The 18,690-nt window shown below is 41.0% G+C and overlaps 1 protein-coding gene across 7 annotated transcripts; it reads right to left on the minus strand.

The window, feature by feature from the left end:
* Positions 1-1,527: 1,527 nt before the first annotated feature.
* Positions 1,528-18,454, minus strand: cabp1b (calcium binding protein 1b). Of its 7 annotated transcripts, none has more exons than XM_005934634.2 (8): positions 17,423-18,454; positions 8,047-8,214; positions 7,134-7,164; positions 6,885-7,028; positions 6,138-6,247; positions 5,968-6,042; positions 5,782-5,854; positions 1,528-3,687 (listed from the first exon to the last, which is right to left on the minus strand). In XM_005934634.2, the coding sequence occupies exons 1-8, from the start codon at positions 18,122-18,124 to the stop codon at positions 3,662-3,664; spliced, it is 1,329 nt and encodes a 442-aa protein (XP_005934696.1). In that variant the 5' UTR covers positions 18,125-18,454; the 3' UTR covers positions 1,528-3,661. The 7 variants fall into 7 exon arrangements, with proteins under 7 accessions (XP_005934696.1, XP_042081730.1, XP_005934699.1 ...); XM_042225796.1 differs by having other exon boundaries at positions 8,043-8,214; positions 17,423-17,530; XM_005934637.3 differs by lacking the exon at positions 17,423-18,454 and adding an exon at positions 10,762-12,271.
* Positions 18,455-18,690: the final 236 nt, after the last annotated feature.

An 18,690-nucleotide genomic window follows, 5' to 3' on the forward strand; every position in this document is an offset into this window, starting at 1 on the left:
AACACAAGTTCAGCTACAGGCCACTTGAAATGTCAAAACACCATTTTGTGTGTTTTCATTTTATTTTGTATGAAAGTGTGTATAAAACAAAACATAGGAAAGAGAAACACAGCTTACAGTGTGTTTGTTTCTACTATATGAAGTCAGTTTTGAGCAGATTTTAAACTACTAGCACCTTGTTTTCCATCTTTTCTTAATTTCTTACCTTATTCCATACTTCCACGGCTCATTTATAAACTTTCCTGAAATGTTTGGTGATGCTTTTTTAACTTTTGAACCTGAGTTTTGGTAACAGATTTTACTGACTTTGAACATGGTATGGTTGTTGGTGCCAAACAGGCTGGTCTGAGTATTTCAGAAAATGTTGATCAGATGGGATTTTCCCATAAAACCATCTCTAGGTTTTACAGAGAATGAAAAAGAAGAACTGGTGGGAGCTGATATAAAAGCAACGCTATCAAATTACCACTTGTTTAAACCCAGGTATGCATGTGAGCATCTGAACACACGGCATGTCAAATCTTGAAGCAAGAAGTAACAGTTCGAGCTGGAAATGTTATATGATAGTGTTGGGGGTATTTTCATGGCACACTTAGTACATACTGTGTATTGTTTACACACCATAGCCTAGCTGAGTATTGTTGCTGGACATGTCCATCCCCTTTCGATCACAGTGTATCCATTTTCTGATTCTTTTCTCAGCAAGGTAATGCACCATGACACAAAGCTCAAATCATATCATTCTGGTATCTTCAATATAACGGTGAGTTCACTGTTCACACAGAGCACATTTGTGGGATATGGTAGAACAGGAGAATCTCATCATGGATGAGCAGCAATTGTGTGATGCTATCATGTCAGTACGGACCAAAATCTCTGAGGAAAGTTTCCAGCACCATTCAATGGGTCAAAAAGAAGTTCTGAAGGCATTTGGGGATCAAGGCTAGTACTAGCAAGGTGTACCCAATAAAATGTCCATTGAGCATATTTCCAAATCATTTCTAAGTTTTTTTTATAGTATTAAGTATTTCTGTCTCACCATTTTTAGACTGAACATGCAACTTCAGATTTCCAAGTAGTGCACTCTCACTCCTCACAGATTGTATCACTCTATCTCCACCTCAGCATTTATCTGTTGACTCTGACTATTTGTATAAAGGAGCTATTTTGCACATATCCTCCAGTCTCTGCTTCTGAATAAACTCCACATAAGAGGAGAAATGTTCCTTTTTGGTTTCTCTAGAGTCCGGAAGCAGTGGGTGGAAGTGAAAGATAATGAGGCATCCAACAAGGGTTTCTTTTTTGTTATGTGAAGATGTGAGCAGATGCTAGTATGGAGTGCAAATACTACAGTAGGTCTGTTGAGAGTCAAGTCTCAATATTTTCAAAGTTTCTTTAAACAAGAATCTTATTGTCCAATAAAAATGTGAATTCTGTGACACGACTCCAGTCAAAAGAAAGAAAGGAAACATCCCCATCACAGTGTTTGAGGTTAAGAAGAAACACACATTCACACATGGCCTAATCTCAATTTGGAATAAAAATCTTTATTTCTTTTAGATTCTGCTACAAGTTGCAGTAGTTTATTAGCATGCATAGTTTCACACAGTTAAAACAAGTAAAATCACAACTCTTTCTTCTTCTTTTTTTAAACAGCATGCATATACCCTCACATCCATTCATGAACAGTCTACAAATAATTTAGCTGTCCCAACAACTAAAGCGCATTTCACGCAGTCGTTTTGAAAAGGTAATTCAGTGCATCAAATTTCTGAAAAATATTGCATCTACTTACCAAACTGGATTAGACTCACAAATAATGTTTGTAAACTTTCTTTGGCTTTTTATTTTACCATAAAGAAGCTTCCACTGCTTCCTTGGAAATAATAATGACGGTAAGGAAGCTGGTACACTACATGGACAAAAATATTGGACCGCCCATAGCTTCATCTTAACAAGACATATTAGACAATTCTCCAACGTAGTGGGGACCGTTTGGGTAAGGCCCCCTTTTTTTTGTTCCAGCATCAATGTACTCGAAGCAAGGTCCATAAAGGCATAGCTGGTGTGGGAGAACTTGCAGAGCTCTGACCTCAACCCCGACAAACACCTTTGGGTTGAAGTGGAATAGAGATCGCGACCAATCACACACAAAAAATGATTCTTCACCCTCATAAACACGAAACAATAATTTTGAGCAAAGTGCAACTGAACTATATAAAATCAAAGGTCAATTTATTCAAATAAGTCATTATTAAGGAAAATATATTTTGTATAATCTAAATATATACCAATCAAGTGCATTTAATTCAATTAAATTCAGTTAAATTTATCCTTTGACTTTGTAACACTGTAGCAAAATTAGACAGAGAACTTACCTATCACTTATAGTCAGCATTTCAAACAGAGTTAGAGTGGGAATTAAGAAATGGGATTTAGGTGTAGTGTATAGGTGGCCCAATAGCTTTGTCCGTGCAGTGTATTAAAGATAAGCGTGTGCCAGGAGGGAGTTCGAAAGTGAGGTTGGTCGTTTGACTGATTTTGAGGTATTAAAGGTAAAAGTGTAAATGTTGCACCAAGTGAGATTTTTTCTAACTTCACAAATATTTTGTTCACTCAGCAAAACTCACAAAGAAACTCAAAATTATCAAAGCTCGCTGATGATAATAAAAGCACTAACCCCATCTCTTTACCACCTATAATTTACCTCTTTGTTGATCCCACGCTTGCACAGTCAGGCGTGGATGATTTCTCAGTGTCAAAACATGTTTTGTGTATTCTGAATATACTCGCGGAAGTAATTCAGAAATAGCAAAACACAGCATATATATAAAAAGTAAGGCCTGTCTTCAAGATTAGCAAGTTGCAGTTGAAAGAGTCCATCAGTCTTATGCACAGTGGCAATGACACACACATAAATATATATGTATAGTCTATATATCACAGTAAAATAGGTATAATGTTATTAAAGTCATGAGAACTGTATCGGTGCTACATAACATATACCGAACAAATACTGGGTCACGATAGTCTCCAGTGACATAACACATGTACAGCATAAGGTGGAAAGAAACAACAGTATGCACAAAACACAAACACGCTGCTTGACAGGGGTCACGTAACATGTTTCTATATTGCCATTTGTATTTGTGCTTCAGATATGCTCGGCATTAAAAAAAGGAATGTGCTGTATGAGTTCGGGTGTTTGCTGGCATACTGCTGCTTCTTCTTAATTGCTACAATTATTAAAGTGTAATGGCATGTAGTTTGTAGGTGAGCAAAACAGCTTCACCCATTGAGTCAGGAGAAAAAATCACATCAACATTAGAAATGTTGTCGTTAAAGGAAAATACGTTTGTAAAAACTACTTTGCAAAAGTCAGAAATGCAGCTATTGGTTTTGTTTGTGCTCTTGGAAACAGCAGCAGCATATTATTCTTAACAGTGTTACTCCCGACTGTAGTCGTCAGCATTTGTGCTTCAGCGTGGCAGTTTCAGGGCAGGGTTTGATATGTTTTCTTGTTTTTGTTTTTTTTTTGCTGTCTTCTTCATTGACAGATTCAGAAGTTCAAGCTTCATCAGTATTCTGTACTACTTGCACTTCTTTTCCTCCAAAACCCAACAGAGAATCCAAGCTGTCGTTTTAGCTCTCAGCCAGGAACTCACCGAGACATCATCCGCACAAATTCTGAAAATTAAACAAAGGAGAGATTATTCACACAGTGCAGGGACCTCCTGTGGTGGCCAAAACGGAGCAGAACTACGGTATGGTTGTTGGAGATACTGGAGCACAAGCTGACCTTGCTCAGTAGCAGCAGAATATGAGAAATCCTGTATTTGCTTCAAAGTGCTGAATATATTTATATTGCTTCCAAAAAAAATGTCTTAATGATATCGCCAGAGATCGTGTGCTGCTAAATGAGCATGACTTGATCTCTAGGCCATGCATTAACTTGGGTATTATTACTGCCTATCTATCTCTGTCAACAAAGAAAATATGCAAGTTAAATAGTCAATGACACATCGGCTCATGAGTTTACGTAAGAGAAACTCAGTTTTTGCCCTTTATTTTGTACTGATGATGTCATGGGGCTAATAATATGTTAGTCTGAAGATAGTTGGGTAAATTTTGGGCTCAAACAAGATAATGATCACTGGATTTCATACAGCTATGTTTAGCATTTCTGTGTTTTTTAGCTCATTGTTTTGGCTACACAGACTAGCACTTTGATTTTTCTTCCTCTAAAAGCTGAATGAGAGGAACCCTTGAAGGTCTTTTTTTTTTTAACTGAGCGGTTTCTTGTATATTTCATGACCTTCTTTACAAGATATGTCTTTATTGATATATACTGAGGTGTCAAAACTGGTGTATACAGGTGATACCTTTAAATATTGTCTTTATGGAATAACAAACTGCTGTGAGCCACTCTCACATCTCCAGTAGCATTGTTTCCAGATGCAGCAGGCAGCTGTTTTCAGTGGTAAAGCGCCAAATGCTAGCCACAACACTGAGATGATGGAGCGTTAAGCAACTAAACAGACAGTATTTGTTATGTCTCCAGATTTATTCCCTGATCTCCGTTTGGTTCTTACGTGTAGTTATGGTTTAGGTTTTGATTTTTCATTTATTTTAAAGTGTGATAAGCCTCCAGCTTTTTGTTATTTGTGGAGTTATTAGTCAGGTATGCACGTTCTGTTTGTCCGTGTTTTACTGTGGCTGTTGCCCAGCTCCGTGATTAGCCTTGTGTATATAAATAGTCCTGTGTCCCCTTTCCTTTGCCGAGTTGTGTGTTATCACATGGTATTTATTTTTTCTTGCGTTTCGACTTGTTTGGCACTTTGCAACAGCCAAAATAAGTCCTTGTTTATTAGAGTTCTGCCTCTCTGAGCTTTGTGTTTGTGTCCAGCACACGTCACATTTACCCTTGATATCAGTTTGCTGTGCTATATAAAAAAGCTTAAAAAAAGCTATAAAGTTCCCAGTAAAAGACAAAAAAATCAATTAAAGTTTAATAAAGATATCAAAAAGCAAAACTACACATCAGGTTGAATCAGTCTGCAGGTGTTACCAGGGCTTATAAAAGTCATAATCGCTGATCCACTTGCATGCACACGATATTAAATAAGCACTGGATACATACTAATACTACAGGATCCTAAAACAGAGCTGAACTTGAGGTTTCAAGTAGATCTGAGTAGACCCCAATTCATACCGTCTATGAGAGCAATTTCCAAACCTCATTTCTTTTTCTACCCAATTATATTTGCTTCCATATCTATTTTTAGCTTTAAAACAATTACCGAGGCACTCGAGCGCATAACCAAGTGCTGAGTATTCATATTTATTCTCTCGTCAGCCTCATTAGCAACCTGATGGTTCTCTCCTGCCTCACGTCTTCTTGTACGTTCTTTTCTGATCTTCACCCAAAAACCTGAAATTATGTATCTCTAAGTTTAGTAACACTGCTGAGAACAGCAAAACAGCCTTAAATTTTCCTCCCCGGCATCCTGCTGTATACATCTTTCTCTCTGTGGGTAATCTATGAGGTGACATAAACCTTTGGCAAGGAGATTATCTGAGACAGACCTACTGCTTCATCCCCTCACCTCACTCTCAGCATGGTATTGGTATATAAGGCAGACACATAGTGGGATTTTGCTTATACGTGAAATAGCTGTTTGCCTGTGTGTTTCAGAGATAGACTGAAGGTTGAGAGAGAAGGACAAAAGCAGAAAAAAAGGTTATACTGTGTTCACAGACATACTTCACAGTATTTTCTACCTTCAAAGTCTACACGTCCATCTCCGTTGATGTCGATGTCTCGCAGTATTTCCTCCAGTTCTCTGTGTCCAACCTAGAAAAGTCAGGTTGGTGTGACAGTGTGAGCTTCTGTGGCACAAAGGTTTAAAAGCAGACAGGCTGGACAGTGATGGATGGAAAGCTACAGGCACGAGAGCAGCTCTGTACCTGCTGTCCCAGAAGTTTTTTCATGGCCTCTCTGAGTTCTGCAGTGCTAATCTCGCCGTCACCATTAGTATCGAACTGAAAATGGGAAATAAACACATTACTAAAAACAAAAAATATTTATTGGTATTAAATGAAAATATAGCATTGAAAAAAATCCCGCCTTTCCTTACCTCTTTGAAGGCATCCCTCAGCTCCTTCACCCCTATCATGTCTGCTGTTTCAGCCAGAAGTTTGGGCCCCATGAGTTCAACAAAGTCTTCAAAGTCAACATGTCCTCCCACTGACGGATAAAATGTCAGCTTTTATGAGCAAAAACTGGCAGAATTTTGTTTTCTTCATTTCAACATTATCATATGAATAGTAATGGTGAAGAGTAAACTCTAATTTTAAAGGGTCAGTTTACCCCAAAATCCTGGCAGCTAGCACTATTTATCAATCTTCAATGTTCTGATTGGCCGTAAAGCTGCTTATTTTACCTTTAATATAGCGGTATTAGATGGCAATATGTAGTGATGACCAGAGACCAAGGAAGTGGGAATTTCATGAGTTAAAATGTCCTGATTCTTTTTGTGAAGAACACTAGGATGTCAAATGGCAACCTTTTAAACTTCCAAATAAAGGTTTGGGTAATCCGGTTGTGGCTGTGCAAATCTTGTAGCCAGAACACACAAGCTGAGTGTCACGTTTAGTTTGCATCCACCATAAGGTACGTGCATTTGGTTCCTTTACATAAAAGAGAAGACTGATATCTCTACAGCCAATCTCTCCAAAACTGGGCGGCTCTTATCAGAACAATCTAGATGGATAAGCAGCGCTACAGGATAAAAGAAGTGAATGCATATTAGGGTGAAATCTCTCTTTCAATTTTTATGCATATTTGGCAATGAATCAAGCACACAGGCACACTTCTAACTTACAGTTCATGTTGATCTGCTGGCTCAGTTCTATTAGCTCCATCTCTGTTGGCATGTATCCCATAGTTCTCATGCAGTTCCCCAGGTCTTTACAGCCAATGAACCCATCTTTGTCTTTGTCAAACTCCTTGAAGGCCTCGCGCAGCTCTGAGACCAAATGAAATTAAGTGTAAATGTGACAAAGATGTGTTGAAAACTACTTCAGAATACTGTAAAATTCACTCTTTATTTTTTACTAACAACATAGCATACCATCCATTTCTTCTGGCCTCAGCTCTCGATCCTGTGGAGGATCATATTGCAAGTTAGTACCCAAACACTGCTGATATCTTAAAAAATCAGGCCAATTCCCAGCATACAAAATGACACTGTAAAAAAGTAAATTGGCAACCACAGTGCCACAGAGTGCCACGAGCTTTCAGTTTTCACTCCAGCTATAGAGAGAAAGAAATTATTAGTGGGATCACACAGTTAATAAAACATTGAGTCTTCTATTTATAATTAGGCAGTGGGATCAAAGTGAAATACCAGAAACAAAATGTATGGCCTTCGTTGCAGCAGAAAAGAATCAGAACCATTTACTGTGTCTTTAGAACGGATGTGTGCGCAATGAGTGAAAATTGTTAGTATTTAGGGTAAATACAGAGACTAAAGGAAGATGTTAATACAAAATAATATGTGTCAGTCCATTGAATTAGAATAACTAGTCTTGACCACTGTATCCTTTAAGAAGTCCCATATGAGAGCTCATCATCAGAAGAGTCGTCCGCACTGAGGATTTCAGCATTGCTCCTGGCTTTAATAACAAGACCTTGAGTCGTGTTGTCAGCTGCTGGGAATAGATGAAGAGAAATAATCACCATGTGAGTAGCATTTCTGCCGCTGCCATAACCTGTCCTAATAATCCTCCATCCAGCTACAAAATGCATCCATCCTCATGCATAACAGATGCTCACATGCCCTTTCAGCATTCAACTTAAATTATCCAAAAAAAAAAAAACCCATCTTCTAAGCCCGACCGCTCTTCAATACATGCAGGAAGTGCTGACATTACAGTAGAAGGTGATTGCTACACACATGGGATTTGGTTGTTGTGCATGTACTGCATTGTGTGCTATAATCTCTCTTGGCATGCATGCACATGATATTTTCTGGACTTACGTACAGCCTGCCGGCTCTCAGCGAAGCCCTTGCGTAGAAAGATGCATGCAGGCCCCAGTACGTTGTGCATGTTGGCTCCATTCTGGGCCAGGGCTACTAGTGGCTCAAGATAGGCCCCCCCAGATCCCCCCTCCTCACAGGATTGCACTGCTTTGTAGTTCTTCTTCTGGTCCTGAAGAAGCATCCGGTGGGTAGCCGGATATGGATGAAGAGGCAAAGACAGGGGTAGAGAGTGTGACTCAGTTTGTTGAGGTATTGTTTCAACAAGGAGCCAACATGGAGATGGGAAGGAGGGAGGGTTCAGAGGAGGATCATAGATGACAGACATATGTCTGTCAGTCATTGGAAAGTGTGGAGTCAGGTGAGTCATGACAGAGGAAAGGATCTCAGTGACAGATAAGTGGGTGTAAAATATAGTGACAGTGCAACTGATGCCATCTACGTATAAATCCATCCGGCAAAAACCATCCTGCACAGCAGAACACTGCAGAGCAGGATGCAGGCCTCTTTTCATGTCACAAAGCAATAGCCTAATGTAAATAGTGCCTATCATTTTTTAATGGTCCTCACAGGTTATTGTGATCATTTTGATTCATTACACAATGTGGTTTGACTTGAGTAGCTTTGGCCATTTTTTCCAGTGATTACGATAACACTGCACTCACCACAATTGCTGAGATGTGGGGAAACAACAAGTCCAACTCCACACACTGGTCACACTTAACTCTGATATCAGTTTTTTTGCTCTACAGGGATGAATTGTAATAATAATAGTAATAGTAGTAGAAAGCAATTGCATGATTGCTCCCCAGATCTTATCACAGAAAATGGCGGGTGCAATATTATCTAAGCAATGGCCAGAACTAACAAAATAAGACCCAAGCTCTACTAAAATCAAAGAATTTCTTAATATTTTTTTTCTACAAGAATGTTTGTGCTTTTGACTGACGCAATTTATTTTTAGATTGCAAATCTGTAAACAGTAGTACGGTTTTCTAGTTCAGCACGAGGTCAAATAAGGGCATTTAGAGTGTTATAGTGAGTCCATGCAAGTCAGCTACAGCACTATTGCTGGGATTGTTACTTAAAATTACCCAGAAGTGGCTAGTTTTCTGTTTTTTTGTTTTGTTTTTGGGGGGTTTGTGCACATTGTAAAACAGTTTTCCTGAAGGTGATGCTGACGTTCAGCCAGCCATTTAATTATAATCACCAATTAGCCAATCAACCAGGGGGCGAATGTTGTTCTCTCACATCAGTCATTGTGATTACCGAGAGGGCTACAAGTTAATTAAAACTGTTTTTTAAGCCAAATAAGGTCCAGAAGGTCCAGCTGCAGACCAACACAGCTCAGATTGCTATTTAAAAAACAGAGTCTAATGTGCATTTTGGTCAAGATGAGATTAACTAATTTTAATGCACTAATATCTCTTATAAAACATGTCACATTGATCTAGTTTTGAATTACTGCACTTTAACATCCAACTCAATGCAGGAATTTAAAGCTAAAAGGTAGAGAAGTAGACGTTATATCACAACGAGTTACCAGCGGACCATTTTGCTGTTGTTTTAAATCTTTCTGACATGAATTTGTACAACGTTCAGATGCTTTATACTGTCAGCACAAGACATCTGCATGCATATGCAATGAAAAATTAATATGCATGCTTGTGCAATATGCACAAACACACACTATTATGCGCTCTACAAATGACCTTCACACTCCATCTGTTACCATGCCAGTCGTCCTGCCAGTTCGTGCATTCCTACAGTTTTCACCACAGGAGCGGATGCCCACTGGGTAATCTGACCAAGTGATGCATGGAGCGGGGCTGTCTGTGGCTATATCGTGCCAGAAAAGTACTATGAACACATGCGCTAGCTTTTATATAACTAAAAAAGAAAATACACGTACACACGCACACACATGCACATACAAGACCAAAGAAAAATCTGAGAGGATGTCAAAGAAACGCTGAAGTCAAGCAAGAACTTCTTCAGCACTCCAACCAATTTTTGCACAGATGGCATCAACAGTTGCTTGTCATATTGTTCTTCCTCAAGGATGTGCAGCTGGCGCAATAAAGGAAATTCTATTCGTGGGTCTGTCTCCCTGCTACACTGACGGTCTATTCAAGCATACGCTGATACGTGAAAGATGTAATCCAAAATTAGATGTATTAATAAGCCCAAAGACTCTGAGCCAGTGAAAACAGCACACCTGTTTGCAACATTTCCACTGCCTGATCGCATCCTGCAGGTGCTGTTCAACAAGGTAGCATCTTCACCTGGCTGATAAGGTGGTGTGCAGCCTGACTGACCTTAAGTGATGTGATCCTAATTCACAGATGCAGTCGACAGGTCAACCAAGAGGACTGACCAGCCCCTTGAACCTCTATGTGAATACATGCACTGATAAGGAAAGAGAAATCTTTCTGAAGTCCTTAAAAATGTCAACGTGTAAATGCAGACTGAGTTTTAAAGATCAAAACTAAAAGCTCCTGACTTGGCTAAAAGTACATAAGAGACGAGCTTTAATCTTAAATTATTCTGCTGTTATTCTCCACACAGCCTGAATGTAAAATATCTAACAGTACGCCAGCTCAGTCAGTGCAGATCCAGTCAAATAGCCATCGGTCAGGTTGGGGACAAACCATTAGAAAAACATGCACCAGGAAGGAGGAGATTCAAGGAGAATGAAAAACCTCAAAGCGGACCTTACCTTCTTGGTGAAAATTTTAAGCGACTTTACAGAGTTGCCCATTGCAAAAACAAACAAACCAAAAAAAAAAAAAATCTTCCTGTCTTATGTTTTCTCTCTAACTGTGGCTGTGTTAGTGAGCCTGCATGTAAGTGCACGTGTATGCATGTGTGTTTGCAAGTGTTTCCAGGCATGCATGGGAATAAGAGTGATTAGAAAGCGAAAGAGGGTTCAGTGGGTCATTGACTAATAAAGGAAGACATTTGGGAGAAGGCAGGGAGAAGAGCAGGGATATAATAGGAGGTACGAGGGGAATAGGACGGAGAGGAGTGTGCAGGGAGGACCTGGAGGCAAGGACACTGGAACGAGGGGGAGGGACACTGAGACAAAGGGAGGGAAATATGTAAACAAGAATGACGGACAGGTCAGAAAAAACACAAAGATGCGCGAAAGAGAGGAAGCATGCATGTAATCAGCTCGAGATGCAAATGCCAGAAGTAGAAAAGAAAGACTGCTTATTCATTCTATCCTCTCTCCTACTGTGTCTCCCTCTACCCTTTCTCTCTTCTCTCTCTGTCTCTGTTATCTCTCTCCCTCTCTCTCTCTTCTCTCTCTGTCCGTCAGTCTGTCTCATGCTCTTTTCCCCCTCAATTGCTCCCCCAAGTCCTGCTCACCCCACAGTTCTAAACCATCTATACGAATGTGACAGAAGAAGCTCGTTCGGACAAGCATATTACCTTCCCCTGAGCAAGATGCTGGAGACACTAATCCAAACATGCACACACGCACATGCACACACAGACACATCTCTCTCTCTCTCTCCCTCTCTCTCTCTCTCACTCGTACACACGCTCGATTAGACACTCTTGGATGTGGGGCTGTGGAGCTAAAAATATAACACACGCTCTCTCTTCCCCCCTATTCCCACCACTCTACCCCCAGCATCCATCCCTGCTCTCTCTCCCTCTCCCTGTATGTGTCGACCACACACATACACACAAAGACGTAGAAGCATCACAAAGTCACGTTAAGCTTGAAGGGCTCGGATTCAGATCAAAGCTAAAATGTGCAAGAAATGACACATGGATTCTGAACCACTGCGCTGGAGGATTCAAATCAGTGTGTGCAAATGCAAACACACACAGACGGAAAATAAATGCTCTCTCTCAGCCTATCTTATGCGCACACACACACACACACACACACACACACACACACACACACACACACACACACAAGCATACATTTGTTGTCAGGCACAATGACCAAAAATGTGGCTTTCTAAAAATGAAGCCCCTGTAAAAACAGTAGTGAAAAGGAAAATGCATGCAAATGCAAATGTGGGCTAATTGACTGATCAACACTTTGTCCTACTAGGCTTCACATTTAAAGTAAATGCTGCACCTTTAATTCCAGGGTGCAATAAAAACTTAACAAACAAAAATATGAGCTTAAAGTTAATTCACTCATTTCATTTTGTCTCACTATATGTGTTTCCATACCATTTTGCATTTACTTGTTAGTTATTATTGACCTCTGGTTCTCTTCCACAGTGTTTCTTTTGTCCCGTCTTCCTCCCCTCACCCCTAACAGCTCACGGGAGATGGCTGCCCCTCCCTGAGCCTGGTTCTGCTGGAGGTGTCTACCTCTTAAAAGGGAGTTATTCCTTCCCACTGTCACCAAGTGCTTAGGGGGGCCATCTAATTGTTAGTGTGTCCTCTATTTTTTGTAGCGTCTTTACCTTAAAATATAAAGTGCCTTAAAGGGACTATTGTTGTGATTTGGTGATACATACTGTACATATATTGCATGACTTTAAAATGCACAGCGTGTTTATTGCAGGAGTTTTAAGTGAGAATTCAGACATGTTCTTATTGACATGTCCCTCTTAAGTAAAAGCCCTTCCCTCTGAGGCATATTTTAAGGTATGTAAACAAGTTCTGCCTTAAACATTTATTATTTATGACCAGTTTGGTTTTTTTGCATATGATAAAATGAATGATTATTTCTTAAAACCAAGCTGTTATTTGATAGCAAATCTAATTATGTTGGTAATGTTTAAAAAGAAAACTGAGGAGAAGCTTTTAGGATTTTGGTAGTCGTCATTTTATGCGGGAAAAGTTCTTCTTTCTGTCATAAACATCCACCTAGTGGTAACTTAACAGTCGTTCGCTGCGGCACTGACGTGCATCAATATTTCCCCCTCCTGTCCGACCTTGTCTATTCACTGATGTTCTAATAAACACATTCACGCCCAAGTTGCTTCACATCTAACTCCCATTCAATATCTGAGCGGCTCCTCTGCGTTGTTCCTTGGGTGATTCATCCAGCCTCTCACCACAGGCTCATTGTGAACTTCAGAACACATCAGACGTCAGACACAGGAGCCGTCAGCTCTTATAATGTCACACCGTAGTGTGCACGGGCATGAGATCCATCCCTCTCTCTCTCTTTTTGCTGTATCCTTTCCCTTTTCCATCATACTCACTCTCGGATACTTTACCCACTAAGAAGCAAGTTATTTACTTTCGTTGATATTAGTATCAGATGGTTATGGGGTGACCATTTATCAAGAGTCTACATACGCGCACAAGGCAGGAATCTAAATCAAACAGGAATATTAATCGTTTCCTTTGCGATTTATTTGAGATTTGAGGTCAAACATAATCCTGTTTCATCCATCCTCGGCCATCAGCTGTGTTAAATGAGCTGAGAGAAGTAGAAGGGTGAGGGAGGGGACTGATGCAATAATAAGCTCACATGAGTTCACCAGCCGTTGTCCTCTAAAGCCACCGAGTTAATATTACACAAACAAGGAGACTGTGACCACAGAATTCATGTGGTTTGTTTGTGAGTTCGTCATCAAAGGACATCCGAGCGGTGAAAAGACACGCAGTGCGCACTTGCGTCATCTTCTTGTGTTTGGGTTGAGACGTCACAGTTTTTATCCTGCAGCTGATTCATTCATTGGAGTCAGATTATAGTCAGTATTTAAGTATTTTTCTTTCAAACATCTGCTTTTATGTGAGAGGAGTTAAACATCCAGTGTGTCAGCAGGGGAAAAATATTCATATGTGTCTTTTTATTGCATGTCAGTTATTGCTGATTTTTTTTTCTCTCCCTCTGAGTCATTTATCCCTTCTAGTCTGTCTCGCAGTCTCTCACACTGATTTTCCCTTTCAGCCTCAGGTCTGCATCAATATTTAGCATCATCACATGGGCACACATGCACTCACACACACACACACACACACACACACACACACACACACACACACTTCATAATGTAGCATGTGCATTTGTGTGCACGGGCCTCTAATCCTCATCTCAAAAAAGGGGTTTACCTCCTTCTTGGAGATATAAATATATCTACCATATGTCTAAAAATAGCTTTGTATGTTCTAGATATGAAGGAGGCGTCTGTTCTTCTTATTTTCACCCTGATCTTTCTCCTCATTTTACTCATTTGTGCTCCCCCCCTGTAGGCACTCTCCTTTTATCCCCTCTCAGACGTCACTATGACCCAGGTCAAAAAAGGAAAAAGGAAAAAGGAAAGGAAGAGAAGGAAACATCAGTGCGTGCGAGTACAAGACGAGTAACAGGAAGTGGAGTTAATCTGTGTTTTAAGACCTTTTCCTTAGATTGTCTTTAGACTTTTCAGGTGGGAGCGAGGAAGTAAGAGGTGATGAGCGTTTGCTGGTATAACAATCATCAGGTCTGCCAGTAAAGGCGCACACTCTTCCTATTTTACATCCTTTGTCCCCCTCATTTATGCGATTCCTCCCCGCTCCCTTCACTTTCTTTTCCGGCCCTTTCGCTTCTCCTGGCTCCCTGATGTGACATTCTCCCCCCACTCCACCCCCTCTCTCCCTCACCCACACACTGGCAGCTCAAAAACCTTGGTACAAATGATACTTGCTCCCTCTGCTGGTCAATGCACATCCTTCAACTATTATTTTAGAAAAAAAATAAGAGATTTCTCTTCATAATAATTTCTCATCACACATCTTTCAATAACAGTTCTCTACTACATTTCCACATTTCCTGCGAGAGTGTGCAGAACAAGGTCACAAAAACCGAGAGCTGTAGTTGGGCTCTTAAAATAGAAACAAATTTTCTACTGGGACGTAAAAGTGCTCTGTCCTCGATCAAGGTGTCCTTTTAAACCCGAATGGTTCAAAGGCCAGAATGTGCTGGGATAATGGGAGCTAATTACGGTGCACGGATGCTCTAAGGATAGAAAATTTGAGTGAATCACAGTGCCACAATCTCCCTATAACAAACGATCCGCAAAATGCAAGCGGCAAAACACATTTGTCCTTATTCTAACCCCCACACTTGCCTCTGTGGTCATCATGAGTCATCATGATTCACGTATTAAAATGTGAATTTTAAGATGACGGCTTGAAAAAACATTCACCGTCTTTCTCAATCAGGAAGCGCACTTGCAGAAGCCTGAATATTTTTGCCAAGACAAAACAAAAAGTAATAAAAAGAGGAAAAAAACACCCTGCCCTCCTCCAGTCTCTCATAATCAGGTCTTGTTGGGCTATTTTTAGCCTTCTCTACATGCAGCGAGTGTGTTCTGTTAGGATTGTGTGCAGATCTTGATGTTACATAAGAAAATATGAAAAGAAAGAGTTTGCAGGGAGTTTAATGCCTCATTGCTGGACCCGGTGTCAAGCTGCCGCATCCCGATTTAAGAAGTACTAAAGGGCATACTATGACGATTGTGTTGTCAAATAAATGAAACAGCTTAGGTAAGACGCTGAGCAGGTGCAAAAGAAGAAATAAATAAATAAGAAAGCATGCCTGCATAAGCCTTCTCAGCTTTCTTCACTTTTTGTCCTCACACATGCATCATTCGCTTGCTGGCTCCTTCACACAAACACTGATGCACACAGACTCACAACTAGTTCGCGTCCACTCACAAATTCATTTTAGCTTTTGACGGCCGTGTTTGGTATGACTGAACTTCCGGGCGATATCACAAAACAAAGCACTTTGAGAATTTGATTATTTTCTTCCAAAATCAGAATTAATTACAGTAGGTTTGCTGGTTTGGTAAGCCTGCATTTTCAAATTACATTTGTAGCTTTTTATACTTTTTCTAGCTTTCACAAATGTAATTCTTCCTCACTGTTCCCCTGAATCAAAAATCTGAATTTTTCCCATGTGGGATCTAGGCAGAAAATATCAGATCTCCTTATTCTATGCACATCAGCAGCTCTGGAGACTTTATATAGCACACCGCTGGATGGATTTTGCCTCACTGGAACCCCTAAGACTGATTGAAGCTCTGGCCTGGATTGAGGAGTTATTTCTAGAACACATTAGCACACTGAGAGGTAATTGTCTCCTCTTTAGCTTTTTATCATCCAAAGATGATGAAGAAGGATTTTAAGTGAAATGAGAAAAAAAGATGGGGTGGAGGGAGTTGAAAAATCTAATGTGCAGCTTCCTGATCTGTCTGAGTAACAGGAGGAATTTGGCACCCTTTGTAGAAAACTAGTTTATTTGGAAGTGAACAGGTGGTGAAGTGATGCAGCCTGCATTTGTCACTCACCACGTTATTGGCAAATGTTACGAATGATATCTCTACAAACGCTTCACTTACCGTTGTGTGTGTGCGTGAGACACACGGGCTCTCATCACTGAAACATTTTCCACACAGGGGGGTAAGCTGATCCCCCTGCTGTCACTCAGGTGACAGCAACAATGAAAGTGACTGCATTCATATCGGGATGCATGAAAGACTACAGAGAGCGTGAACGTAATGGATACCCAAAACAAACAGGAGCCAGATTTGGACTGAAAAGATGCATTCATTTTTAATCTGCCCAGAACGGGTGACACCCTGTCAGTCCAGCCTCACCTTCATCTCACCTGTGAAACCTGCTGCTGAATTTCAGCAGCTCTTATGAAAAGCATGTATGCTGCAGTTAATGGACCAAACCTTTGCAGCAACGAACAGGAACCCACAAGTAAAAAGCTGAATATCTAATGAGCAATATTTATTTTATTCATTTAGGATTGTTTTATTTATGTCCTTTTATACTGAAAGATCTGCTGTGACCCTGAATTGGATAAGAAAAAGACAATGGATGGATGGATGGATGGATGGATGGATGGATGGATGGATGGATGGATGGATGGATGGATGGATGGATGGATGGATGGATGGACTTTCAAAACATTTTCTTTTTTATCTGTGAATGGAGATGGTCTGAATGTGATGTCCACACAGAACATGAAGATCCAGTAGTGCAATCCAGTAAGGACCTCAAAGTGAGCAACCTGCATCACTTTGTAAATAGACTCGATTTTGATCTTTGTGGGGGAATAACAACGTTTTTCTCTTTAGTGCAAATAATTTTTAAAAAAAAAACAAAAAAAACGAGTGTTCCAGTTTCTTCTGGTTAATGAGTCTGCTTTTTTTTTTATTCATGCTGCTACTGAGCAGTAATACAGCTTGATATTTTGCCCTTTGCATTATGCTACAACAAAGCTCTGCAGACTTAATGTCGAAACAAGACATTGTTTAATTTAACTTAAAAAGATTTAGAAAACTTAAAGAAGGTCAATCTATAAATTAATTATGACATTCAATTTTTCCCACTTTGATCAACTTTCGAACACTTTCGAAGTTTAAATGTTCTCCCCTCCCCACAAACCTCCTTACCTGCCCAAAAACTGATTTCACTATTGGATGAAGACTGGAGTCATACTCAGAGGATGCTGCGTTTAGTCTTTTGGTTTTGCGGCTGGCCGCTGGCCGGACAGGTGCGCTTGTCGCAGGTAGGTCTGAGCTGAGGCTGGATGATGACCCGGTGACGACTCTCTCGCTGGACTCGAAGAAGAAAGCTGCATCGTCCTGGTGTTTTGGATAAGATGGGGTTGGTGAGGTTCTCCTGTCGTGTCTGGATCCGACCTGCGGTTGCACAGCGGGAGGCACCTCACCTCGAGTGGAGTCGTGGTGGTGATGATGATGATGAGACTGTTTGGATCTCGAGGACCCGATGTGCTGTTTCTGATGCCTGTTCATCCTGTGCCCCACATCCTCCTGAGTGTATTCTTCATCATCTTCATCATCAGCCAGGGTGGTCGGCTGCCGGTGAGTATGACTTTTCGGCGTCCGATGATGGTCACTTAAATGTCGAGAGTCGGCATGTCTTGGTTGGCAGAGAGGTCTCCGCACACTGGTCTCGCAGTCTTCCCTCCAGACCGCGTCCTCGCTGCCTCCAGCTCCGGCGGGATGATTGTGGTGAGAGCGCTGGCTCCTATGACCGTGGGGACCGCGATCCCCGTGGGCAGACCTGCGGTGGGGCCCCGATGTTCTAAGAAGAGAGGTGGTCGACTCGCTTTTGGGAAGAGATGAGCTCATCGTCCGCGCTCGTTTGACAGGCGAAGTGAAGCTGAGGAAGGATGAAGGTCAAGCAAAGGAAAAGAAGGCAGTCCTCCGCCACGTGCAGGTGTTCAGCCTCAGACGGTGGGACCCCGCTCTTTAATCCACATCCACGCGCTCGATCAACACTTGACAGAGCGCAGAGAGGAAGTTGGAGCACCTGAGCGAGAGAGTGGCAGCAGAAAAATGTAGAAGTTGAGCTCTGTCAGCTAGCCGGTCAGTCACGGGGGCTCCGCTAAGTTTGGATGACAGCACTGTGTTGCGCTGCCGCGTGTCACATGCGGCAGCAAGTTCACTCCGCTCCACGTCACTACACATAATTTCACACGTAATGAGCAGCTCGATTAATTTTGCCCCCCCCCCCCCTTTTTTTTTTTTTTTTAACAAGCAATCGCTCGGACGTTTCTGCTCACGTTCATGTTTTACATACAGTGGATGATGTATCAAAAAATCACAAACATCGACAGAGAAATGTTACTAGACCAGACAGCAGTCAGGACTAACAAGTGGCTTCAGTGACACTAACGCGAGTGGACGGTGGTCAT

This window comes from Haplochromis burtoni, unplaced genomic scaffold, assembly GCF_018398535.1.
Source record: "Haplochromis burtoni strain Fernald_Lab_line unplaced genomic scaffold, NCSU_Asbu1 Contig_182, whole genome shotgun sequence".
NCBI classification, from domain to species: Eukaryota; Metazoa; Chordata; class Actinopteri; order Cichliformes; family Cichlidae; genus Haplochromis; species Haplochromis burtoni.

Bases quoted from the DNA above. Each gene is read 5' to 3' on its own strand.
- cabp1b (XM_005934634.2), bottom strand. From the start codon at position 18,124: ATGAGCTCATCTCTTCCCAAAAGCGAGTCGACCACCTCTCTTCTTAGA. The intron at 7,165-8,046 runs GTACGTAAGTCC...GATCCTCCACAG, and splicing joins TCGCTGAGAGCCGGCAGGCT to GATCGAGAGCTGAGGCCAGA. The intron at 3,688-5,781 runs GTAGAAAATACT...TTTAATTTTCAG, and splicing joins TGGACGTGTAGACTTTGAAG to AATTTGTGCGGATGATGTCT.